This window comes from Pygocentrus nattereri, chromosome 1 (genome assembly GCF_015220715.1).
Source record: "Pygocentrus nattereri isolate fPygNat1 chromosome 1, fPygNat1.pri, whole genome shotgun sequence".
NCBI lineage: Eukaryota > Metazoa > Chordata > Actinopteri > Characiformes > Serrasalmidae > Pygocentrus > Pygocentrus nattereri.
Genome location: NC_051211.1, coordinates 43,918,753 through 43,946,313, shown reverse-complemented (window position 1 = coordinate 43,946,313; position 27,561 = coordinate 43,918,753). Strand labels below are relative to the sequence as shown.

Genomic DNA, 27,561 nt, shown 5'->3' with positions numbered 1-27,561 from the left:
TTAAAAAAAAGAAAAAAAAAGTGTTCTCTGGCAAATGTTTGTGTTCCTTTGCAAATAAAATGCATGGAATTTTTACGTTGATCTTGGATTGAAATATAAAGACGGTGCCACTTCTCAAAATCAAACATGATCACGCTATTACTGACGCAAACTGAAACTGAGCTTGAGTGTCCTCCTAAGCCCTAATGTAGGCAATGTTCTTGGCCACCTCTGCTTGCTGTCTCTCCAGCACATATTTTTTCCAAGGAAATGCCATTTTTTGCAAGGAAATGCAAAACATTTGTGAGGGAACACAATGTCATTAACTTTTTTAACCACTGCCCCATAGGGGCTCCATACAGTCAGACAAACAAAATTCTGGGCAACAAAAATCACATTAACACATTTTTTTACTCATTGCATCACTTTCGCTTTGCACCGAAAGTCATTGGAAACATAGCTAATAACCCGATCTGCGGCAACAGACTCTTTAGAAACTACAATGCTACAATGACAACTTCACACATCTCTGCCTCTCCCCTATAAGTTCTCAAGGAAACAAGAAGAAAAAGCAAGCTGAACCGTTCGGTTGCTTGCAAGAATGTTAATAAATCCTCGCTCTCTCCAGAAGCAGCCATTATGAGAAGCAATCGCTACCTGAGTTCAACATATCAAGGTCGATGATATGAAGGTAATGTTATATTTAGGGAATCAATAGCAGTGGTGAGAGCGAATGTATGAAATATAAAGCTCTTTAATGAGCCTGAAGATTCCCCAACAGTTCATTGTAGCGCTGCTCCTCTATGTCTTAAGCTTAATCAGCATGGCAGAACTCCCCTATCTGCAGACATCAAAGGAAGAGGACAGTTGAGGTCGTTTTAGGTCTTGCCAGGTAACATATCTAAAGACATTTCAGGCTGTTATCAGTCAGCTTATGTACGACAGTGGCTGTTGCGCATTCAAAGTGTAAAAAAGCACTGCAGGGCCTAAACAGCATCACCTCAATGGCAATAAAAACGATTAAAAGAAGGGAAGTGAACAGATGCTTTCAAATGAGTTCAATCTGCATTTTTTTTTCAAATGAACTTTTAATGGAAATAAACTAGCAGAAAACCTCGTGACCTCCAGACATTGTATTCTATGAGAAGCACAGACTGCAACGAACTCAACAGTATTCCATGCACAGGCCCACATAACAGCTCCAACTCAACGTCTACATAATGGTGTTCGGCTCCATTAGCGTCCCCTGCTCTTTCCATTAAAGAAGAGAGAGAGAGAGAAAAAAAAAAGATGTAGCCATGACCCCATGACCTGCTCAGAGCTACACACCTAACTGCAAAATGGAGGGTCACGTTCCTCATGTCTACATTTAGTTTGGAGAAGTATAATTCTATAAGACAGTAACAACCATAATATAGTCACATCTGTTCTCAATGGTCCAAATACTACCCATTTGCAATAAACCTCACTTCTGCTCTGGGTCAAGGTCAGTAATGTCCTGGAGAGGCAAGGCCTTAAAGGCCTGGAGAAGGCAAGACAAAGACAGACAAAGAGAAACAGAAAGGGGGGGGGATAAATAAATAAACAATACACAACTGTATGAAGTTTGAACCTTGATCAAATTACATGTTTTGATCATTTCATAGGTGAAAATCTGTTAACATGTCTACAAAGAACACACTTAGATATGGCTTTTTCTTTTTGCAAAATTGTAGTACAGAATTCTCTCTTTTTACAATAATTTATGTGCCGAGTTAAAAAAATAAATAAAATAAATAAATAAATAAATAAATAAATAAAATGTGTACTTATTTTCACTTGGAAAAATCAACAAAATGCAATTTGTCCTTAGATGTTCAAACTACTACAAAAAGGGATGTAAGTATAGATTAAGGGTATCAATTACACAATTAAATCTGATTTTTTTAAAATATTAAAAAATATTTAAAACATTTTTTTTATAATAATATAACATATTTTTATGACTGTAATGCCTATTTTAAACACTCTTACTGGTCTCTTAGTAAGAAACAGTAAGAAACAAGGCTTAACATTTTTTGGCACATACATAACTGCAAATGTCAGAGATCACCCTTCATTTATGACATTTCCAGCTAAGAACACACTATTCATTTTTCAGTCTCAAGAAAGAAAAAAGTTGAAACCATCTAAATAATCCAAAACACATTCAGTGATGCTGAGGTGTGGAGGTGGTCAGTGCATTGTTCTGAGAATACCAACAGCTTCTTTGTTTTATTCTGAGAATACCAACAGCTTTGTTTTATTCTGAAAATACCAACAGCTTCTTTGTTTTATTCTGAGAATACCAACAGCTTCTTTGTTTTATTCTGAAAATACCAACAGCTTCTTTGTTTTATTCTGAGAATACCAACAGCTTCTTTGTTTTATTCTGAAAATACCAACAGCTTCTTTGTTTTATTCTGAGAATACCAACAGCTTCTTTGTTTTATTCTGAGAATACCAACAGCTTCTTTGTTTTATTCTGAAAATACCAACAGCTTCTTTGTTTTATTCTGAGAATACCAACAGCTTCTTTGTTTTATTCTGAGAATACCAACAGCTTCTTTGTTTTATTCTGAGAATACCAACAGCTTCTTTGTTTTATTCTGAGAATACCAACAGCTTCTTTGTTTTATTCTGAGAATACCAACAGCTTCTTTGTTTTATTCTGAGAATACCAACAGCTTCTTTGTTTTATTCTGAAAATACCAACAGCTTCTTTGTTTTATTCTGAGAATACCAACAGCTTCTTTGTTTTATTCTGAGAATACCAACAGCTTCTTTGTTTTATTCTGAAAATACCAACAGCTTCTTTGTTTTATTCTGAAAATACCAACAGCTTCTTTGTTTTATTTGCAAATTTTCATATTTTTTGTTTATTTCCTTTTCTCATTAAGAGCTTCATGACAGCTACACATCCTTTCAAACTCCTCACAGTGGAAGGATGGGCAGAAACACCAGTGGATTCTTCCAGATCTGAGACAATAGTGGAGCTTAATTTTCTCCTTTCTTAAATATTAAAGCTTTAAGTAAACTGTAAAAATGATCATATTTTAATTTAAAGTAAGTAACCTGGTTGCATTAAAATTCTGAGGTCAGTGATCTTCAAACAATAAGTTAATAGAAAGTAAAACATAGATTATTGTTCTGTTAACTTACTATTAGAAGTTCAATGAACTCAAAATGTTAAGGTAACCAGTTTACTTTAAGTTAAAATACTGACTTCACAGCGTACTGTTTATCTGATGGTGACAGTTCTACCAAGTTTCACATGCTTCTTAGGAATCCTGTTTTCTCTATATCTTTTAATCATTTCTTAAACTTCAGTGCCAGAAACTTGCTGGGTTTTTTTCTTATTTCTTTGACTTTCTCCTTATGTTTGCAAGTGCATTAGTTTCTATCAGTTCTCCTCAGAAAAAATGAAAACAAACTTGTTGGCCATTTTGACTGGAAATAAAATAAATATGGTGGTCTCTAAACTCTCTAAACAAAGTACAGTAACGTTTTGATATATTTGTGTTTTTTTAAAAGGTTTCCTAGTTTATACATCGTAAAAAATGGCTCATTAGATCTACCTAAAAAATGACTTCATGCGGTAGCAAGCAATTGAACTAGTTTTATTCAACTCAAAATAATTCTTTAATGAAAGAATCGTTCATTCAGAGTATTTATGTAGGTTGAACAAAACTAGTTTATTTACTTGGAACCACATGATGTAATTTTAGATAGATCTGACGAATCATTTTTACAGTGTAATTTTCCAATAAAGTAATTTGGAATATTATATAATGTAAGTTTGGATAGTTGTTGTCCATTTGAACTGTTTGGAATTTAGATATATAGATAAACAGATATAGACAGAGATACAGAGGGAGAAAAAGAGAGAAAAAGAGAGTGACGGGCAGCGTTCCCTTTTCCACCAACAGATTCCAATTAATATAAGTAATGATTTGACTTCCTCTCCAACATCCTGTGCCACGTCTTAAGCAGCCATGGTGCTCCAGATGCACCCGCAGTGGCTCTCCATCATTCTTCGAGCCGATAAGTGACAACAATTTCCTCCTGAGTCGCCGCTAGAGGTGAGCCCCCTGATTATCTGCACTCAACAAGAATGGAGCCCTTCTGCTGCACCACTTAAGATCATCATACAATTATGTGTCCTCCATGTGTTCTCAGCCTGACTGAGGAGCGAGGCAGAATCAATGGGGGACAATGGGAAACACAGTGATCTGGGTCTGAGAGGAGGTGACCAGATCAAGAAGTGCCTTTGAACACGCTGACTGAGGGGACGGGGCACTGCAATTGTGAAGGAAATTGGAGGATATTTGTGCATGGGGAAAAAAGCAAGTACCAAGGCACTGGATAATAATATGGACCCTACAAATGAAGATGGCCTACTTCAGCTGTAGTTGGCTGTAAAAGAAAACAAAACATTAAAAAAGAAAAATAAATAAATAAACAACATACTAGATATGTCAAAATTCCAAATTCTGTGACTTCCTTCTTGGAACAGAAGGATACTTCGCTACTTCGCAGAACTGAAGAATTTCACAATTATCTATATAAGGTGCACCTCAGCACAACAGATGGAAGTGCCAAGATAGGAAAAATGTGTCCATATAACACTTTATAAGACAGAATAGACAAACTGTTACACAAGTTGAAGAAATTTAAAGATAATTATCTCCATTGCAACACTGACATCATGTCTGCTTCTTTCATGTAGCAAAGTACATCTTACAAATTAGGAGTGACATGAAAGCCTAATTAAGATCGACTTGAGCAGCTTGATAAAGCAATGTCACATCATTTTCGCTGGTTCTTAAGCATGTTTCAGCCCATTTCGCACCCTGTTACACTAATTAACGGCTGAGACCATGACCGCATGAAATTACAGCCAACAAAATCGGCTGCTTAACAAAGAGGATTTTGACAGTTCTTGGACAGTCTACAGGCTGGCGTGAGCATGACATCAAACAATAATTACGTCCGTCATCAAAAAGCCTTCCTCCTTACGTGGTGCTGGGGTGACTTCGCCAAAGCAACCAAACAGAAAAGGAGAACTCAAGCATGGAAAGCGTAACCCGGTGGTGACAGCTTTCTGCTCGGCTACAAGTGAGTCCCAGCGATTCCCAAAATTTTCCTCCGAACACACAGTCAGATGAGGGAAAGAGAGCGTTGCAGAGTGATTTGACAGCAAACAAAAAGACTTTTGTCACATCAAAGGAAGCAGACTGGTCAGTGTCAGAAGACACTGATGCATAACCAAAATGCATTACGTTCGCTTCAGAAAATGACTACATATCAGTGGAGCCATCTTGTAGGAGCTGTCGAACGGCCGCAATCTCTCTGCAATAGCAGATGGTTTAAATGCACTAAAACTACGCTGGTGAACAATCCATTTCATTTGCACGTAATATGGAATTCAATGCCTGAGCTACTCTGACAACTGATGAGTCAAAACTTTCAGAGCCAGTCTTAATCAATAGTTGAAGAGCCTGTAAAATATGTTCTGCAGAGCCACAGCGTTTCTCACTAGTAGAATGTGTTTGTGAGTTACTGGGAAGCTTGGAAGTTAAAACATTTGCTCGTGTGTGTGGAGAGAGGAACTTACTGTTGAATGCGCTGTAAGGGAAGAGGAAGCAGATCTTCGAGTTTCATCTTATGGAACTCGGGTCTGGACTCCTGAAGCTTCTTAAATCTCCTGAATGCTTTGTTTTTCTTCAGCTGCACCTGAAACAAGTTGCATTTTTGTTTTATAAAACTGAAATATTAATTTGTTGGGAAAGAACATGGCACTATTCAGGAAGTGAGTTCACCAAAGGAAGTTCAGTAATGCAGTTCCTACCTCAGTGGTAACATGGGGTTAAAAGAATAGTCAGAAAAATTTTAATTTACCCAATTTTCCATTTAACCCAGACAGGTCTGGAACACAAACGCTGCTTCTTCAGTTTAGATCCGGAGCTGAGTATAAAGTTGCTAACACTCAAACTCAACAGTCACTCAAGCAGCCCAAATTAATTCTGTAAACATACAAAACTTCTCTAAAATTGCCTTTATTTCCTTCAAACAGTTTGTGTTGAAGCTGTTATTGAGTGACAAAGTAAACTACACTGAAGATAGGTACAATAAGCAAGCATGCTTCGATCCTTATATATGCATGTACATTCATCTGTCAAGACAACAATGTCTTTGCATCAGTAGGCCAGGAACCTTCTCCTAAAGTTTGCCAAAGTTCAATCCTGCATCTGTGGTCTTTGGAGTTTGATTTAGCCTCTAGTTTTTATTTGTTTATATCTCCCACTAAAATACATACGGCATACTAAACGAGGCATCATCTTCAAATGGCACAGGTCCTGTGCAGCATAAAAGGCACCGAGTTGACCATGCACACCTGCTCGGATGGCTTTTATGGACGAGGCAGCTGGGGTCTCCCTCTGCGAGGCCGACAGACACTAAATCACAGGCATGCTGGCCATGCTATGAGATGAATGCTTGATTTGGTCTGGAGGAGGTTAATACAAGTTTCTTGTCATGCTTTTACTTTTATAGTGCTCTGTAATTAGGCCAAATATGACTCCTGCAAATGTAATTATTTTTGTACAATATTTGCATAATGTTATATAATAGTACATAACAGGCTAATAGTCTGTCATTCAACAATATCCCCGTGACTCACTTGTTTGATGCATAATGCTGTCTGTAAAAGGAAAGGCTTTACTATGTTTCTAATTAATATGTTCTGACTAGCATTTTACGATTAAGCGACTGCAGTGATTGAAATCCTGATTTTGACTAATACAGAACAAGTTTAGGTGCTTAAATGCTGTCGCTGATTTTGTCCTTATCATTTGATACTGGACTAAACAAGAACTTGACAATATTCGGCACTAAAAGGAGTTTTCAAATCTTATTGACGGCAAGTATAAACAGGCCATTAGAAAGATAGGAATAGAATGCTATTTTAATCTTCAGCTGGGCAGCTGTCAGAAAGAGCTTACAAAGCCTACTCTCAGGCCTCTGAGTAAATAAATGAATAAGTAAGCAAATTCATATTGAGATCATTATCAAAACACTAATAGGCCCTTGATTCATCTCCAAATAACCACTGCTCCTTCTCTCTGCAAGAGATCCTTTATTTCCTCACCACATGCTTGCCAGGCAGGCGATGACACAGTGGAGATCCAGAGGGACAGATTGCCTGTGTCTGAGTCACGCGTCAGGGCAAACATGCCGCTCTGTGTTCCTGCAATTACTGCCATGTAGGCCTGGCGGGGGAATCAATGCTAACTTACACAGCTCAGTCCTGAATCAATGGGAATCAGTCAATTTGGCGCAGACGTATCCCTCCTCTTAATTAAGACATTAATATCTGCGAAGCTCGAGGCTTCCCACAGATAAATAAGAGCAGATGTTAGTGGCGCCTGGGCTCCACAGCAAGGTAGGCTGTGGAGAAGCTTATAGCTGAGGAGAACGCTCTGAACATCCCTCTTCCTAATATACATCCAGTCTAAAACATCCACCTACCCACAGTATAACAAGTTTAATTTGATTTCGTGCCTATTTGGAAAGGTGCTCATCCATTCGTGTTAAACGCTGAAGTTAGCATTAGCATAGCATGGTGATAATTCTTTAACCACTACCTGATTTGGTCTAACAAGAAATCAGTCATCCATACACGGGGGTACAGGTGCCTTGCTGAAGGAGGAGCAAATTAGCACAGAGAAAGAGAGAGACAGAGATTCCCTATTGCACTTTTTTTGGGCCAATTGACGGAGGCTGCCCACTTAAGTCAGGCCTAATGAGACGGGAGTGCTGGACTTAATGGTACCGCTGGGCTTTGCCTGTGAGAGATCTGTTTGCACAGGGTGTCATCCACCAGCCTTAATCAGGTAGGTGACTCCATTTTTTTAACGGCTCCAAACGTCAATCATTTTGAGTGGCGATCTTTGAGTTACTGACCCAACAATGACTCTTTTCTTCAACCCCTAAAGTTGAACACAACAATACTGTACAATTGTAGAATTAAAAAAAGAAAAAAAGGAGTCATACAACACAATGGCTTAATAGGTTTAGACTAATTAGAGCCAGAACATGATACACTGTCAATCCTGCACATTACCATAGATCTATAATGAATACATATTCATGAATTCTTACTGACAGCGTGGCCATGAGGAGATGACCCCTATCCAGATTTCTAATCAAAGACAAAAACGCAAGCTAACTCAGAGTGGGCACTGTTCATTTTTTAGTTTTAAGGGTGCGAGTGGGGAAACTCAGCTTAAAAGAACTAGCATGACGTAGGGTTACATTAAGTAATGATAAGTAATAACTAAGTAATGATGGATAGTAACTAAGTAATAGGCTTGATAGATCATGTGTGGCATACCCTCGTCTAACTGTGCCCCCTAGCCAAAGCTGATTGACAATACTACCATTGGGGTGCCCATGGGGTGGGGGGAGTGTTGCCTCTCATTGCTACACAACTGCATGTATACTATGTGACCAAAAGTATGAATACACCCCTCATAACTATTGAGTTCAAGTGTTGCAGCCATACTCATTGCTAACAAGTGTATAAAATCAAACACACAGCATGCAATTTCCATAGACAATCATTGGGTCATACTGAGCTCAGTGACTTTAAATGCGGCACTGAAACAGGATGCCACCATTGCCACAAGTCAGTCTGTGAAATATCTGCCAAGTTAGATCTACCCAGGTCAACTGTAAGTGGTGTTATTGTGAACATGAAGTATCTAGAAGCAATAGCTTCTAGATAGCAATAGCTAAGTCACATAGTGATAGACCACGTAAACTCACAGAGTGGGTGCTGAAGCACATAATGCGTACAAAAAAAAATAAAAATAAAAATAAAAATAAAAAATCACCAATCTTGCTGCATCACTCACTATAGAATTTCAAACTGACTCTGGAAGTAACATCAGTACAAGAAATGTGTGTCAGACGCTTCATAAAATGAGTTTCCATGGCCAAACAGCTGCATGCAAGCCTAAGATCACTATGCACAATATCACTGCAGTTTGGAGAGGTGGAAAAATGATTTCTGGATTGATGAATTATGCTTCACTATCTAGCAGCCTGATAAACAAATCTGTGTATGGTGGATGCCAGGAGAACATTACCTACCGAAAAGCAGAGTGTCAGTAAAGTTTGATGGAGTAGGGATAATGGTATGAGGCTGTTTTCCAAGGTTTGAGTTCAGCCCCTTAGTTTCAATGAAGACTAAAGACAAGCCCAAAAACTTCTCTCAACTTGCTCAAAGCCCTCCAGATCGTCATTTGTTTCATGCAGATACATCAATGTGGTTCAGGACACGTTATGACTTACTTTATTCTATACAAACAAAAATAAATCTTCTCCACATAGTGCAGCCATTGTGAGTCACCAGAATCGCTTTTACCTCAGCATATTTTGTGGTAACATTACATGCAAGACAACCAAAGGCAAAGCTACATGTATGTCTAAACACATGGACGGTGCGTAAGGGAGCTTGGCTCAGAAGCTAGGCTTTGGTACTTTGAAAATCAAAACAATGTTCGATGACTATTTTGAGGAGCATATTTTCAGTCATATATGTTCTAACTTGAATGCACAGATGAGGAAACATCAGCTGGCACTGAAGACAATAAAAAAAATGTTTATTTCTATAGTCAAACCATGTAAAGCAACGTTTATCAAGCATGCTAGCAGCATATGGCATGATAGTAGTTTAGCTACCATAAAATGCACAGCGAAGACAGAGAAAAAGTAAATAAAGCTTACCTCAAATTAATTTCTCGCTCATAGAAATTTACTTGAAATAGTTTTTAGAATGTACTGTTCGTAAACTTCCTTGTAATCATTAGCTGCAAATGAGTACTGCATACAGAGTTTTTGTTGAGGCTGAAGTTAGATTCTTATTCACCTGCTAAATTTGTTTCACTTCAAATGGAGCAACAGTTCCATTCCAGCATCTGTACAAGCACCAGGATGTAACTATTGCACCATTTAATGTGGAATAGAAAATATGAATAAGAAGCTGGCAAAGAACAAGCTAACTTCAGCTCTGAGATTTTGCATGATACTTTTACTGAAGGACACCTCTTTTACTGTTTACACAAAATGTCATGAAAAGCATCATTTTCATAGCTTTATTGTTATTCGAGATGTAACGTCTAGCTTACTGTCTTACAGTTATAAAGCCTTTGCTATGCTGAAAAACCAAACGTGATATCTGCGTAGCACCAGAGCAGTACTACAAAGAGCGGCATTATGCCAATTATAAGGTAGTGATCATTTTAGTTTAAATGTTTATATCTGTGCCATTTTACTAAAAACGTAACTTATTTAAGTGGATTTTACATAGATTTATACATATTTTTTAAACAAATTAATTAAGATTTTGGCATGTATTTACGAGGATGTGTCTGGTGAAAGTCCAATGTTAGCAACGTTAGCTTAGCATATCCCGTAAACTAAAAAGGCAGATGTCAGAAATTATACATGTCTCAGCTGATTGACTGCATCTGGGCTCAGTGATGCATCAATTTAATTTGTTTCTCCAAACTATTCCTTTAATGCTACAGCATACGAAGACGTTTCAGACAATTATATACTTTTAACTTTGTGGCAACAGTTTGAGGAAGGGCCTTTCCTGTTCCAGCATGACTGTGCCCCACTGCACAAAGCAAAATCCAAAGCAAAAAAAGACATGGCTTGACAAATTCAGTAGAACTCCAGAGGCCTGCAAAGTGCCCTAATCTCAACTCCAATGAACACCTTTGGGATGAATTAGAAACGTCAATGTCGAGCCACACCTTCTGGTTCAACATCACTGCTTGACCTAACAAATGCCCTTTTGATCAAATGGGCACGAATTCCCCACAAACACCATAAACCTGGTGGAAAGCCTTCCTGGTGGAGGAAGTGGAGGATGTTTGAGCTGCAACATGGGGGCCAACTCCATATTAATATCAAAGGTTTTGGAATGGCATATCCGTTCTCATGTATTTGTGATGGTCAGATACACATACTTGTGCGATTTAGAACATGGACATGGAGTCACAATTAGTTGAAAACTATCAGCTATTTACAATACACCGCCAGTCAGCTCAAGCCCACCTAGTAGTAGTAAGAACTTCAATTCATAGGAACTTAAATCTTATGTACAATATTGCATATTTCTTTTTATCTTTGTTTTTGAATTATTAAAGTGTTTATTCTTTTACATAAATAGTTGCAGCTGTAACAACTGCAGTTTCCCCTCTGGGATCAATAAAGGATTCTGATAAAACAACACTGCACGTTTCTCACATTTACCGAGCACATGCTCACTTAATGGTTACTTACCATCAGAACCCTTTTCGCAGTCTGGATGTTGTCGACATAGGCAGTGTAGAAATGAAGGTGAGGGCAGAACTGCTCAAAGCCATAACCAAACTTTCCTTCCTCCAGGTGAGTCAGTAGTGTCCTGGTTGGAGAACAAAGATCCCTTTTTTTAAGCACATAAAAAACTACAACTGGCACACAAACAAAGCACTAATTAACTCTGAAAACACACGCTGCACAGAAGTGAGAAATATACTCTACATTTAAACAGAGCTACATAAATGGTGTTGGTAAATATAGTTTCACCATGGCAGCTTCTCCTGCACGGCAGCCACAATGAAACAGTAACTGTGGCACTATTTTTGGGAACCTAGGCACTTTGTGAAAATAATGAGAGGGTAAAGTTCAGAAGCAGAAGTGTTCCACAAACGTAAGCGTTTGCCATTTGCTCTGTGTGGTGTCATCTAAGGCCTTTCCCTGTGGGGTGACAGTTGTTCGAGACCAAGGCAGTGGGGCTAGCGCCCAAGGGCAACAGCGTGGCACTTTTTACAGTGAACGTGCTCACTGCAAATCCAGGAACAAAAAGTGCTCAAGTGGAATGCAAGCACAGACGCCCTGGCTGTCACGCACATTACAGCAACACGGACGGAATTCAAGGGTGAGGGTGTTGACACTTGTGAGGTAGCTTATTATCCAAACTTGGAGCAAGGTAGCAGACACAACAGCACACACACACTCTAATGATGTTCCCTGAGACTTAACATTCTTACATGCTGGAAGAAGGAGCACTTTGCAGTTGAAGTTGATTTAAATAGATTTTAATGAAGTTGCAAGCCAAGGTAGCCTCTGTTCGTAATCAGGAGACGCTGGAGCAGCCGAGAGAGTTCTAACAAGGGCAAAGGGCGGGAAAAACAGTGTTTCCGATTCCACCCCCCCTTCACAGCCAGAGGCTATTATAATAAATATGAAATTACGAATTACATTTTTTATGCTCTTTTTTAGGGCAATTAAATTCTCTGGCCGTCAGGAAGACGACAAAGATAACATTAGCATTCCTCCTGCGTCACTTTAATCCACATTAATTCTTAGCAGTTGCGACATCTGGGGTGGGCACAGACTCTGCTAAACAATGGGGGCCTATGTGGCTTCATTTGTGGAGAGTTGGAACAGAGGAATACTAATTATTGTCGCTGGGTAGTTAGCACAATGCAAACACACGCAAAGAAAAAAAAAACACAGAGGAGAAAACAGCACATTTTAGAAGCCCAATCAGTGCAGAGAGCAGCACTCAGTCAGCACAGCATGTCTTTCCTCCCCTCCACTGGTGACAAGGACCGACTTCCTTCTTATGGGATATTATTTGATCTATTTCCACACCACATTTACTCTCATTAAAAGGGGGGGGAGGGAAACAGACGCACTCGTTCTGAATATTTATCTTTCAAATGTGTTTTTGATTTTGTGCTACTTACTCAACAAAGTGACAGCACTTTCAAGTTGGTTATCATGGTTTGTTAGAGTGCAGGCTGGGATAATTGGAATGCTCCTACCATCGCCTGATCCCCTCATTGGATAAACAGCTATAACAATGATGAATGGCACCAGTGGATCAGTACATCAGATTTTTTTTTCCCTTTTGTTTATTTTGTTCAGCAACGTTTAGTGAATCGAATTTATTCAATCTTCAGCCCAGGAGTATCAGAAGTGTACAAAGAAGAACAAACACAATTCACTAAAAATCACAATCCTGAATCCCATTATCTGAACCAAAGCACTTTTAACTTTACCGTAGTTGACAGACAGCACATTTTTGCATTTGCTGTATGTTAGGAGGCCAGTGGTTAGAAAGGTATTGCAGATATCATTTCCACTAAAAGAAAGACTTCTATACGCACATTAGCAAGACAATACATATGCACATAAATCTGCTGGAGTGTCAAAATCATACTGGCCAGTACTACCGTTTACTGGAATTTTTAGGTATTAGTTACAAACATTTCATATCAGTTGAACTGGATGGATGGATGGATGGATGGATGGATGGAGGAACAGACAGACAGACAAACAGATAGACTCTGTTGCAGTTATGCAAAAAATCGTGTTGACATTTTTTCATGATTTGAAAACTCCAGCTGCCTTTTAAAATGTGTTCAAATTTGAAAATGAAAAACCTAATAGAAATTAATTGAGGAAAATATCGTATTATATTGACTTTCATTACAAGTCAAGAAGTCAAGTTTTTTCATTGGCCTGTAAACTACCTATGATACATATACATATAATCACGTATGTGTGCAGGTACACTGCGATTCTTCAGTTAACTGTGGTTCACTGAATATGGCCAGTTCACTATCACCATCATTAAATATGAACACTAATCTTATGCAAACTGAACATGGCTGAATGTAACTTCAAATTAAACCAGATTTTTTTTGGCTATAATTCAACAAAAGACACATGATTTTCCTGAAAGATCAAGCCTCCAAATCAAAGTGTAAGCAAGCCCATCTAAAAAGGCGGCCTAATAACTGAGGGTTAGGAGTATGGGAGCGCTCTATTCATTTTAATCAGTCAACCACTACTGTCTGTTCAGGGATCTAAATTGAGAGGCTGCCATTATGGCTCACCCGGCGATTCAATAACCGATTCTAATGATGATATATGGTAACTGAGTACCAATTTATCCAATACATCAGGCTCTGAAATTCAGCCCTCCATCTTCATTCAGCCACTGCAGCCGGAGCGGCCCGTCAGTCTGGCACTGATGGGAGCCTTAGGGACCCCTAGTGATTCATTATTCAGACTGTAAATATAATTCTCAATCAACAAGGCCAGGATGAAGCCCTCGCAGGCTGTCACTCCCTCCTCTCTGCCCGTTGTTTGGACGGCTAGAAATGTACACAGTCAGTGTGCAGCCCCGCACCGTCCAATCACGTTAGATCTCGGGGCAATTTGGGCAGGGTGCTGATGAAATCCTGTTACTGGGCTGCGGCCGTTAAAAAACGCCTGTCCAAACATGTAAGGCAAATACACCGACATTGATCGTGTTGTTAAATATCAAATGCACTCAGGCATCCAGCAGTGGAGATCTCCACACAGTACAGCCCCGGAGGTCTTAATAAAGTATTTTTTTAAATAAATAAACAAATTAAAAAGAAAAAAGAAAGTAACAAACACAACCTGGAGGCTTGTTTGCTCTCCGGCTATTGGACATTAGGAGCGGGATTCGGTTGCTTGCTTGTTGCTTTCACATGTGCTAAACCCACAGTAAATCAAAAATGCATGACGTTCCAAGAGAGCTTCACACCACGAACAGCGTACACAGAGCACTTGGAGAAAATCTGCTGTTAACGCGAGTGGGCTTCTTGACACTTGTCGAGTTAATTTGTTGTTAGTTTGTTCTACTAACGCTAAAAGATCAATGTGAAAGTGGACTTCAAGCATCAAGCAGCTTTTTTTTCTTCCCCATTATGTTATTTTATCCTTGCCTGCTAATTTATCTATACCCTTGCCTTAGCTGCTGTCATGAACCCAGGCTTCCACAAACAGGGAATCCAGAAGGGCTGTACAAGTCACAAGTGGGCTTCATAAATTAGTAGTGAGAGCTCCCCATCCCGTTAAAAACAGCAACCAAACAAATTGTTTGTCTGAAGCCTACAAACCTGCAACAGAAGGGTTAAAAAGGACAGAAAAGGACCAGCACATCCAAGAAAAATGCATGTGCTTCTGTTCAAAAACATGGGCATTTATACAAACTTGTTCCAATCAGCATGCTGTGCTCAGAAGAATCAAGTGCCCCTCATTAAAAATAAAGATAGGTGGTGATAGCAGGAATGGTAGGTGCTCTTAGGAGAAAGTGCAGCCATAAGCCTAAATGCAGGACCCTCATTGATTCCTGATCCCACTTGAGAGAATAACAAGATAAGACCTACCAGGCAATCACCAAGTTCGCAAAGTTCATTCTTATGTCAGACCCCAATTAATACTCCCAACCCTCTCGTCCTCTTTAAGCGGTATCACATGCACCACCCTCCCCTCCCCAGAGCAGCAATATCCAGTTAATTATTGAAAGGATACTTACTGGTTTACTAAATGAATGGATTTAATTGAACTGAAGATGCTCTCTCTAATGTCCTGCCTCAGGGTTCCTTTGGCCTTCAGAATCTCCACAAAGTACTAGAGAAGGGGGGGTGGGGGGGGTATGGGGCGGAAGGAGGAGAAAATTAAATCTTTCACTGCCACTCGTACATAACTCTTCATCTTGGTGAGTGTCACCTTACACACAACACACCCTTGAGACACGGAGGAAGGCATTTTTACATCAGTGGCATCCCAATTACTTTTAACAGGTTAGTCACACAGCTAATTCAACACGACCCGAGGGCAGAAGAAAACACGAAGGAGAATATGCAGATTCTTATGAAAAGTGTGTGTGGGTTTTAATAATCAGCCACTTAACTAACGTAACACACTGCAAAACTATAAGAACAATGCACTGGTTTGCAGCATTAGCTCTCTGGGTTCAAGCACTAACCATAATGACTCATGCTGTTTCTTTGTGTGGGTGAGCCTCACCCAGAGAAAGTAAGCAGGCAGGGTTAGACCACACAATGACTCCAAATACAGACACAGCTGCAGTGCTCTTAGGTCATTTAGTAATAAAATGAGCTAAGCAAATTGAGCGCACTTAAGGCCTTCAGTGAGTTATAAAATGCAGAGTGGAGCTGTGTGATTGTTCTAAGAACTGCTCAAACTTCAGGAAGATCTTTTCATTTTCTTCCCGTCTATCAATCTGAGACAAATGTATCTTTCATATGGCCTGATTAGAATTTATAACCATGTCACTGTGTTTGCACACTGTGAAATTAGACCTCTGCATTTAACCCATCCGTGCAGTGAAACACTCACATACATGCACGCTAGTGAACACACACACTAGGGGGCAGTGAGCACACTTGCCCAGAGCAGTGGGCAGCCCTGGGGGTTAGGTGCCTTGCTCAAGGGCACTTCAGTCATGGACCGTCAGATGAGGGGATCGAACCAGCAACCTTCCGGTCACAGGGCTGGTTCTCTAACCTCCAGCCCACGACTGCCCCCTTACTTGTCATGATTAGAATGACAAGTAAGCACTACGCAAGATTTCAAATACATCTCATACAACATGTACACTTTATGGCTAGGGATGCATGACAATATTGGAATCATATTAGTATCAGCAGATATCTTCTTAAAAATATCTGCATGGGACAGATGTTTAGATTTGTCTAATATTACAAACTGTTAGTGATGATGCATTTATCGTACTCCAGAAAACTGGAACATGCTGGGCTACTGTACTTAAATTTGTGGGGGGGTTTTTGTGTGTGTGTGTATGTGTTTTTTTTTTAAATAAATTTTTCCTGCATTTGCAACCCTAATCCAGCATTTCTAAAAATAATCTATTTTATGGATCTAAAACAGTTCTAAAATTTGGGACATGTATCAACATCAGTGTAAGATTGTGAAAATGGAAAAATTGTCCGTTGTGGTATAAAAAAGGAGTCCAAAAGGAGTTTTGCCAGTTTACTGGATGAACCCGCTGGACAAAACAGTTTTATGATAATGAAGGAAATATGAAAAATGGAAATCAAGACAGAAAATCTTAAGAAAAATTAAAAATTTAAGAAAAGTGAATAAAAAATGAAAAAATAGGCTTGAGAGCCTTTAGGGCACCCATCACCCCAGTAAACCCGAGTGTGGACTCTCGTTCACTTTTTTTTTTACCAAAAGAATTTATAACAACCCTGTTTATCTGAAGTGACCTCCTTCACCCAATCAGCATTAGCCAGAGAGACAAGCACTCATTGTCAGGGCCTACAGAGATGAACGACCCAACTGCGCACTCAGGGAACATACATTGTTATACACACAAGAACATTGTAATACCTGATCTTTATACTACCTAAAACTAAAGATGAAGTGTAATCAATTGAGGTGAAAGGTGTGTGTCTGTATGTTTGTATGTATGTGTGTGTGTGTATGATGCACAGACTTATTGGATGTGTGTGTGTGTGTATGATGTCCAGACTTAATGGAGCCTAAAGTTGTACGTGACATCTTCCCGTTCCCTTGATAGAAACAGCCTTGAACATCGTAAAGATGGCCTCCAGGCACATAAAGCTCTAATCTAACTAACAAGTAAGTTTAAATAACTGGCACCCTAATATTCTGTGTGTGTGTAATATATATATATTTAGGAACACTTAAATGACACTCCTGTTAATGATTATATTTCTAATTCTTTAATACCATTGAAAAATATATAGTTAAGTGGTCGAGATCCCCAGATCGCTTACATCAGCATTGGCAGAAGAAAAATATTGGATGCTGGCATTGGCTCACAATTCCCATTGTTTCATCACTATTTAGGGCCCAACTGATACAAAAATCAGTCCAAATTTTGATATCCCATATAATTTTACACAGTCAAAACTAGATATGTGCAACATGATGATATTTAACATCATCATGACAAAACCATTACAATGTGCTTCTCTGAGCATATTATGGATATTGTCAGTACTTGTTTTAGTAAAAAGATTAGTCCTGTTTAATCGGATTTAGTGTAGCACAATTCTTACAACATGTAAGAAGCTAAATACATTTTTTGTGGCCAACATTCTCTGTAATAAACATAACCTTACACATCGGCTGATTTTATCAGTCAAGAGATAAATCGATCAGTTTCGTGGTCTCACAGCGTGACCTATATTGCTGTATGTATGTGCTAAAGAACCATGCTGAAACTCACTGTAGTGATTAGGTCTAACTGTTCACAGTACTTCTGTTCACTCTGGACCAGTTCACGACCTGTGCACTTCCTCTTCCTATCCCAGCGCTCTCGCTGCTCTTGGATGCTGCGTGCACCTGCTGGGACACACGGGCTTGGGGCAAAACTCATGACTGACCTTGTCAGGGTGTCGTCTCTAGAGCAGGTGGTGACCCTTAAGATATAGAGATAAAAATAATAATTAATAGGTAGCAGTATTGGGTTGATATCAGCAGAAAACACTAGATCAGCTTTCAAAAGGAAAAAAGAATGTATCTGATCCAACTGATGATGAGGTAGGAAACAAAAAAATGACAAAATACTGTACTGTCAAATACTGTACTGTACTGTGATCACAATTTATTTAATGAACAATCAAAACATTAGGACAAATTATTAATTTTCAGGACACATTTCTGAGGAGATTAACTAAAAGATGATCCGCTTGGATAAGAAAAGGGAAAGTCAAAGGAAAATAAGAGAAAAAAAATGAGTTTCAAAAAATGATTAAGGACATACAGATAATGAGACTCTTATCTGATAGACCACCAAACTGTCACCTATCACATAAAAATAATAAAAAAATATTTCTGTCCTTCCACTCTGAGAAGACATCTCAAATCTTTGGGTCTGACCACCAGAACAATGAACTGACCACTACAGCAGTCAAGACCTTAACATCACTGGATGTGTTTGGGATTACTGTCATGATGAGAAGCAGAAAATGCACCAACTTCTAAGACTGAACTTTGGTGGTGTGGAAAAATATCCCTGCAGATGTCTTTTAAAAAAGGACCGCTGAAAAGAATGAGATTTCGTTCTTGAAGCTTCTGTGTAATTTTCTGTTAAATGTTTCAGATTTTTTTCCTGACACTGAAAAATGAATAACTTGCACTTGATGGCCATTTTGACTGGAAATTTAATAAATGAAACGACGGCCTTTGACTTTTGAACGTTGCTGCATAGCAAATCGATGCTGTGAGAGAATATACAAGAACAGCACAACTGAGCACATCGAAACAAGCCAGTTTGCCCCACTGAATTTACGATAATAAACAAACCATATGTAGGCCATAAGCTCAGCCTGAGCCTCCAATTAAGGCAAAACAACTACACACACATCCAACACACACTCACCAACACTACAGCACTCTCTTGATCTATGACCCAGTGTTCACTTGCTCTCTCTCTCTCTAAGCACAGTTCTTCCCTCAGTTTCTCCCTCTCTCTCTCTCTCCCCTGCCTGCAGTGTGGTCCCCCAGCTCTAGGGTGTCCTCCCTGCACTGCCTCATTAGTGTCAGCTCTAATGGAGCATCAGGGCCGGAGAGAGGGACGAGACCACCACTTTAACAGCAATTAACCCTTGTGCTGTCCCCGGGGAGGCTGGCGTCAGCTGCTCTCTAACACACTGTAAACAAGCCACCTCGATCAGTGCCACCAAAGCAGGGGGAGGCTTACTCTCTTCTTAAGAGCCACACAAGATGACTGCCAGCAAAGCACCCATTAACAGTTTATGCCGGCAGCTTGACTGATAGAAAAAGTGGATTAACGGCATGCCAAAACAATCTGTTGTTTGTCCGCATTAAGTGGGCACTAACTTGCGTGAGCAGTGTCAGTCACCCCACTGTCTGGACGAACGCATGGCAGTAAAACAGCACAAATAACGGAGCTAAAAGCCCCGAAGTGATAAGTACACCATGTAGCCCAGGCTATATGTACGTTAAGTAACACCAAGCTACTGTTTTACGAGCAACTTACTGTAAATTGCATCATTCCCTCTTGCACACATAATCATCCAATTTTGAGAGCTATAGCAGCATTTTTGGCCCAGTGAAGCCAATTAAAAGCCAAGTGAAGAGGGCTGGGATCAAGGGTGCACAGTAGGCAAATCGACAGTATTCAAATGGTAAGGAGGGGTAAACTCATCTCGCTTGGGTTAAAAATGATGACTTTCTGATACCGTAATTAGGATTATAGAAAGCATTTCATTACCACTTGACCTCTCTACTTTTTGTGGGGACAAAAGTTTTTCAAAAAATGAATTCCATTATGAACATGGCTGAGCGATCTTAAAGAAACTGGAGTGCAAAACAGAGTAAGCACTACAACGCAAGACCTTTAACTAAGTGATAATACAGCACAATATGGTGAAATATATCACAATACATATTTATAATACACACGATGGTACATTCTGATAGACAGCAACAATGCACTAGTAGTGCCACATTTAAAAACTTCAATGGGCACCGATTTGTATGTCATATTTTGCACTGTACTGAATCCATTCAAACAAATCAAATCAAATCAAATTTATTTATATAGCGCTTTTTACAACTGATGTTGTCACAAAGCAGCTTTGTGTCACAAACACAACTAATCATGTTCTGTTTATAATGAATCACATGGTGAGTGTTCGTCGAGTACTGACAAAATCCACAACACAATCAGAGAAGCACATTCGTTGCAGTCACGCACAAACCTTAGGATATATCAATAGAAACAGTCCAAAATAACTTGAAAATAAATCTTTTTATATTAACTTCCTTTGTAAGCTAATGATGTTTTTCCTTCTCCTGTAAAGTTACCATTTTGGAGATACAAGGTTTTGTTCCAACAGCGATCATGATTACAAAAATTATCACGATAATGATAACACCATCATATTGCCCACCTCTACAGTATAGGCCCAAAAGAGAGCAAGACTGCTGTGCCTCCATCGGCAGAACTGGAGTTGTGGATGCAATACACAGTCCATGTCATGAGCAGAAGGACCACATTTGAGCTCCATAGCTACTACAAATGAGGCGGCTTCTGATGCACTTGAAATGCAGCCCAATTTCTGAAAACATTAAACTGCATTTTTTGGTTTCACTCTTCGTGTAACACTGATTAAAATATTCACAGACTAGCTGTAATCAAGAGTAAATGAATATGAATCATTTAAACGGTAACTTCAGTTTAAAAGGCCTAACTGTGAAACAAAATGAAATATGATTCTACAAACGGACATGAGGAGAAGAGGAGAGAGAGAGAAAAAAGACAGATTCATTCCTGCAATGCCTGGCATGTAAGTCAACACTGCATCATAACCTGTTTTTATTAGGTTTTAGCAGGAACTTTTGACACCAGGGGCCAGAATCACAAAAGCTTTCTTAATAAAAAATTTGCGAAACACAAACATTACTAAGTTCATAAGAATGTTCTTAAATGCAATTCTCAAAAAAAACTTTTTTTAAGATAATCTCAATTAGGATTTTTTTGTGAAAATCTTCATTGTTTTCTTATGAAGACTATGTTGCATTTTATCACGTACCATATACGATGTAAGACACACATTCCACATTTGATTTAACTGTTATTATTGTTATTTAGTTTAATCCTCTTAGAGGACAGCAAAATTTAAGAAAACCATCAAGCCAAGCATTTCAAACTTTTTAGCAAACAAGAACTAGAGGTGATGGTGGAAGAAACAGCCAACAGGAACAAACTCCTCTTTGGAAAATGTGATAATTGTGGGGTTGCAGGCAGGAGTAGCAGAGGCAGCATGAGGGTGTTGTAAAGTTAAGAAAACCTTTAAGAAGGTAATATTGTCAAGAAAACCACATGTTCTTAGAATTATTCTTAAGGAAACTGTTAGAAAGAATTAAGAGAATTCTTAAAAAGTTGTGTGGAGAGTAGCTTTTTATTCTAAAGTGTGAAGAAGATTTTCTTTCGTAAAACACTTTCATAAATCTGGCCCCTGACACACTGGTGCATACCTTAGGCTTTAGCTTATGGGTATGGCTTGAGCATTTATATTAAACTACAGGGTTTACCAGTATCTGATGCAATGGTCATGGATTTAAGGTTAAAGTTTTATGGTCTAGGTAATGGATGGACAAACAAACACCCAAAAAAAACCATCAGAAGTAAAAGGGACTTCAGCATCTGGATATTTGGAACCAGTTTGCGTAACAACTAGGAAAACTTGCAGCAGTGTTGCTCCATCCATATATCAAACTGATGTTCAGGAATGAAAATGGGGCCATAATGTGACACAGTGGAAACACTATGTAATGGATTGTGGAAGATCATCTACATACAAGCTTACAGGCATGAATAGCTTTTCAGGTCAGAGTCAAGCAAGTCAAATGTTTGTTGAATGTGGTGAAGCAGGCTTTCACAATCATCCAGTGACAGCAGTGTTTTACTGTAATGATGGGAGGCTTCAATCATTAAAAAACTGATTCTCTTAAACTGTTTATTCACAAAATTAGTAGGTGATTAAATGGTTAACATGTAAACAGAGTTATTTAAAGTGAAATCCTCCATTATATAGAAACTTAATGAGCCCGAATTGTTCTCTTTTAGACGTAGGCATTGTTAGGTAAAACACTACCCAAAGAAACTGTTCATCACTGGTTTATAGATAGATAGATAGATAGATAGATAGATAGATAGATAGATAGATAGATACTTTATTGATCCAAAAGGAAATTTAGCAATTTCATTATCAGCATTACACATCGCTGTTGTTGGAACAAAACTTCAGAAGAAGCAAAAAACCTACTTTACTTTTAATGGAAGTCAATGGAACCAACCACCACCGCCAACCCCCACGTGTAGGCTCACATGGTCATTTTGGATAGTAAACAAAAGCGTATCTTGGCGTTACAGACAGCGTTTGCCTACAAATCAAGGACTGAACTGTGTAGCTATTTTGAAATAGTTTATAACACGTTAGCGTAAACATGAAGATGCTGCCGAAAATTCAGCTGGACTTCTGAATCGATTCGATCGACTTCCTGAAAAATCGGTGACCTACCAGATTTGCTCTGTATAGCACATTAACTTCTTGTTTCAGGTTTATACTTTGTTTTAATGATAATTAGTACAGACTCAGGTTGGCATTACTACTTAACCGCATGACATGGTGGTGTGGGCTGTGAAAATATCAATTATTCGTTTAAAGCCGGTGGCATTTCTGATACGGAGATGTAGGCAAAACATCAGTCTACCTACAAACGTAGCTACAGGGCGATTTGTAGACGAGAGGGAGCTTTCTGGCACACTAGTGTTACCCGTGGTGCCGAAGTTCATTTTTATTCTGAGCTCTTTTTTCTCCTGAGGCGGAAAGTAAAATGGCCAGCACTATCTGGATGTAGACCGATTCGCCCATTTTAACCCACCTTGCTAACCCAGCTACCGCCGTTTGGCTGTTCGCTTCCGCTCGTCACGGCAAGTAAACAAAACATTCGTCTTATTAGGAAATGACAGGGCTGACCTGCTCACGTATACACCGCGTTAATTAAAGCGGCAGCTGTGTAGTCGTGTGTGGTTTTATGAGATAAACAGACTGACCTGTCAACGTGCGTCCTTTTCAAATTGAATACAGGCGGTCTTTTTCTCGGTCTCGGCGGTTCCGGGTTGACGTCCGCTGCTATTGGCTAGCAGAGGAAAACGTCCTGACGTCACTGGAGGCGTCTTGGGATTTGATAGGATTCGTTTAGTTCTTTTGTTGAAATGGCAGCCATAGGTAAGCTAAGCACTGTGGGGCCTGTGTGGCCACTGCTTTCCCCTCCAAGATCATGCACTGTGTAATTTGCTCCTGCCTGTATCGTGTTTTTAAGGGGCTGCAGACAGTGTGGACCAAGATAGAACAGGTCAAAAGCAGAGCCCAGCTTATATACAAAGGAAATATATGTCTATGTATTTTTCAAAATATATGTCAGGCTTATGATACATTTTCATGTGTTTGACATGTATGTAAGCATTAAAAATGACATTTTATCTGCATATGTACGTATATTTTAATATGTTGATAAAAGGCATATACTTAAATGCACAAAAAGGCACAATATTAAGTATGTTTAGCATGTATGTTTTAAGACATTGCATACATCGTATTGTAATATGAGCAAATATGTGTACATATATATGTCTTCCACATGGAACCCATTCCCACTGTTGGGAGAGTGTAAAACATCAATTAAAAAAGAAAGCTGTTATTTTTAAACTCTGAGCTGGATAGCTGCCCATCTTGTGCGTCTGATGCTGTTGCCTCTTCTGCCTTGATCGGGTGCTGCTGCTCACCAGCCTTCTGGACCGGCTTGACCACCACTGAGCTTCTTGCTTTACAATGCTGTGCAGTCCTCACCCTCAGATCTTTTCTTTGTCCCACTTTGTACTATAATACTTCATACTAATAAGGTTTGCTATCCGGTGTTGACCGTAGGAGGATGGGTTCCCCTTCTGAGTCTCGGTTCCTCTCAAGGTTCTTCTTTTACGGAGTTTTGCTTTGCCACCGTCGCCGCTGGCTTGCTCATGGGGGCTCGGACCCGGATTTTCTTTTCTTTTCTTTCTGTAATACTGATTGTTCTGTAAAGCTGCTTTGTGACAACATCTGTTTTAAAAAGCGCTATATAAATAAATTTTGCTTTGCTTTGCTTTGCTGTTTGACCTGTATTAAATTGAAAACGGTACAAAAACACAATCTTTGATGTTTTACCTTCTTTTTTTTTTTTGTAAATATTTATTTATTCCAATTATGATGCCTGCAATATGTTCCAAAAAGTTGATGCAGGAGTATGTTAACCATCATGGTACACCTTTCTTTTAACCAAAACTTAATAATCGTTGCGACTGAAGGCACAAACGGATCCTTTTCTGTTTTTTGCTGCTCTTTAGCTACACAAGTCTTTAGCTGCGCAACCAGAGAGAGGCTACAGTGTGATATGTTGTACTTAATAGTGTTACATGTGTAATAGAAGACAGGCAGGCCAGTTTAACATCTGCACTCTCTGATTATGCAGCCTTGCTGTTGTAGCACGTACAGAATATGGCTCTGCATAGTCATGTTGAGATAAGCATGAATGTCCCTGAAAAAGACGGTGTCTAAAAGGCAGCATATGTCACAGATGTACAAGTTACACACTAATAACCCCCACACTATGACAGACCTTGGCTTTCAAACTTTAAACTGGTAACAATCTAAATTGTCCTTTTCTTCTTTGGCTCAGAGGACACAACGTCCACTTTTCCCACAAACAATCTGAAAGGTTGACTCATCAGACAACAATGCACATTTCCACTGTGCGTCAGTCCATTTCAGATGAGTATGAGCTTAGTGAAGTTTGCAGAGTCTCTGGACATTGTTTTTTAACATCTGGTTTACACTGTGGATAGCAGAGTCTTGTATTTGTTAATTCAGCAATGAACAGTGTTTACTGATAACGTTTTGTCAAAGCATTCTCAAGCCATGCAGTGATATCCATCACAGAAGCATACCAGTTTTTAATGCAGTGCTGTCTGGAGGGTCAGAGGTCACAGGCAGTCCATTGTGTATTTTGGCCTTGCTGTAATTCATTTGGATTCATTGTATCTAGTAATATTATGTACTGAAATACCTAAAATCCTTGCAAAAGCTTGTTAAAGATTGTTGTTCTTATGTTGTTGTTAAACTGTTGGATTTATTTCCTGATGCATTTTTTGGGAGCCTTGATCGATCCTCATTCATAAGAACTAGGACTTTCCTGGCTACCGAAGCATGATTAAATTACCTTTTTAAACATTTACAATGTTATTTGTCTTAAACTGCCCCATCCCAGCTTTTTAGAACATGGTGTAAGCATCAATTACATTAATTTTGAGAATGAGCATATATTTAAAAAGCATTGTTGATAAAACATTAAACATCATGTCTTTGTACTGTTTTCATTTAAATACAAGTCAAAGTAGAGTTTTTTATTTGTTAAAGCATTTCACATGCTGTCTCAACTTTTTGGGAACAGGTTTTTGTGAAAACAATAATTAACAATACAACATGGTTGTGACCCCATTGGCATCTACTAGCTTTCCAGCGATGACCAACTTGAAATGACCAACTTCTGCTTGTGAACCTTGTTATCAACATTTATGTAACCAGCCTGATGATCTTAAAAAAAAATCACATGGTTTAAGATAGCAAATTTTCTGTTTTTCCTAGAACGACCCAAAAGCAAACAAACACAAAAAAACCTCACTGTTAAAAGCACCGCATTCCTGCATTTACTTTTAGGCTCTGCGGGAGACTGAAAATGGAAATTATACTCTAGATGATACATCTTAGGAAATGAAGGGAGGGGGAATCATATCTCAGCAAATTTTGGCTAATTATTACTAGTATGTGGGCAAGATGAAAGTGATGCCCTGTGATCAGGCTTGGCACAGTAACAGTCCAAGCTCCTCAAAGACAGCCTCTTGTAGATGAGGAAAATCAGCAGGGAAACCTGGAATACTAAAGTGCATGTATTAACTTTTCTCCTCATCATGTACAATTACAAAAAAATACAAAAAAAAGGAATACAACCTCTCCAAAGTGTGCAGGAATAAAGCCTGCAGTCCACATTAGCGAGAACACTGACATCTAGTGTTGGCTGTGTGGCACTCTAGAGGTGATCAGCCTGTCTGGCATTCTTGGGAGCAGAAACCTCATTTTTGATCGAAGGACATTTCCTTTGTGTTCCTCTTATAAAGCACGCAATAGAGTTTAGGGATTTCGCATATTGATGTCTCTTACAGCTTCAGTTGGGCTTCATGCATTGTTCCCGGAATCTAATGTGTAAGTCTATAGACAGCGCTTGCTATATAGTACGTTCTATGAAGCAAGCAAGAGTAATGGTAAAGGCACAGGATCTGAAGTGCCAGATGAGACTGTGTCCTTGAGCAAGGGTTGTGCTGAAAAACCGCAAGCGCTGAACGCTTCCCAAACCATATCCGTGATGTGTCAGGAGCAATAACATCATTATCCATAGATATGAGCTACACATCTCTTTACTATCCTTATAATTTGCAACGTAAAACATTCAAAAGATAAATTTTATCGACTGCTACTTTCGAGCACTTTAAAGAAATGCAGGCCTTTAGAAGGTCAGATAAACTGGGGTCGATGGGAGGTAGAATTGCATTGAGAATATGCTTGTAAGGATGGTGAACAACATAAAACTAACCTAATCGGAGTTAGGGCCTAATGCTAAGCATCGCAAAGAGCGCGGAGTATAAAGGCAAGAATTGGCAGACTGATAAAATACATCTTTAATGAGAGGTTCATTAAAATGTATGATGATATTGGTAAGACCACTATTTATTTATTTATTTATTTAATTGTGTTTCCAGAACATTTGGTATTATAATAATTGGCCCCCAAACAGACCTGTGCAAATTAGGCCCGTTTTGCCTTGGGGCTATTGAGGCATGAGCAGTCGGAGACACCACAGACAAAGGGTCCTTTTTCACCTGAGGAGAGAGGAGGGGGGTGAGAAATGGTATGAGTGTCAATACTCGACACAAGTAAAGCAACTCTCCCAAGGTTTTCCAGCCCCGTGGTGCATTATTCATCCTCACCGTTGCCAGAGGACTCTTAATTGACCCTTGCTCCGCACAAAAACTTCATGAGATGA

The 27,561-nt window shown here is 39.1% G+C and overlaps 1 protein-coding gene across 1 annotated transcript in view; it reads right to left on the bottom strand.

The window, feature by feature from the left end:
* arhgef39 (Rho guanine nucleotide exchange factor (GEF) 39) overlaps window positions 1-23,525 on the bottom strand; it is a 52,027-nt gene extending 28,502 nt beyond the window's left edge. Inside the window, exons 1-5 of the mRNA XM_017695773.1 lie at window positions 23,486-23,525; window positions 18,125-18,317; window positions 15,416-15,510; window positions 11,356-11,476; window positions 5,615-5,733 (exon numbers count right to left, since the gene is read on the bottom strand). Coding sequence (XP_017551262.1) covers window positions 5,615-5,733; window positions 11,356-11,476; window positions 15,416-15,510; window positions 18,125-18,274 — 485 coding nt within the window. The 5' untranslated portion in view covers window positions 18,275-18,317; window positions 23,486-23,525. The remainder of the gene's footprint in view (window positions 1-5,614; window positions 5,734-11,355; window positions 11,477-15,415; window positions 15,511-18,124; window positions 18,318-23,485) is intronic.
* Between the last annotated feature and the right edge of the window lie 4,036 nt (window positions 23,526-27,561).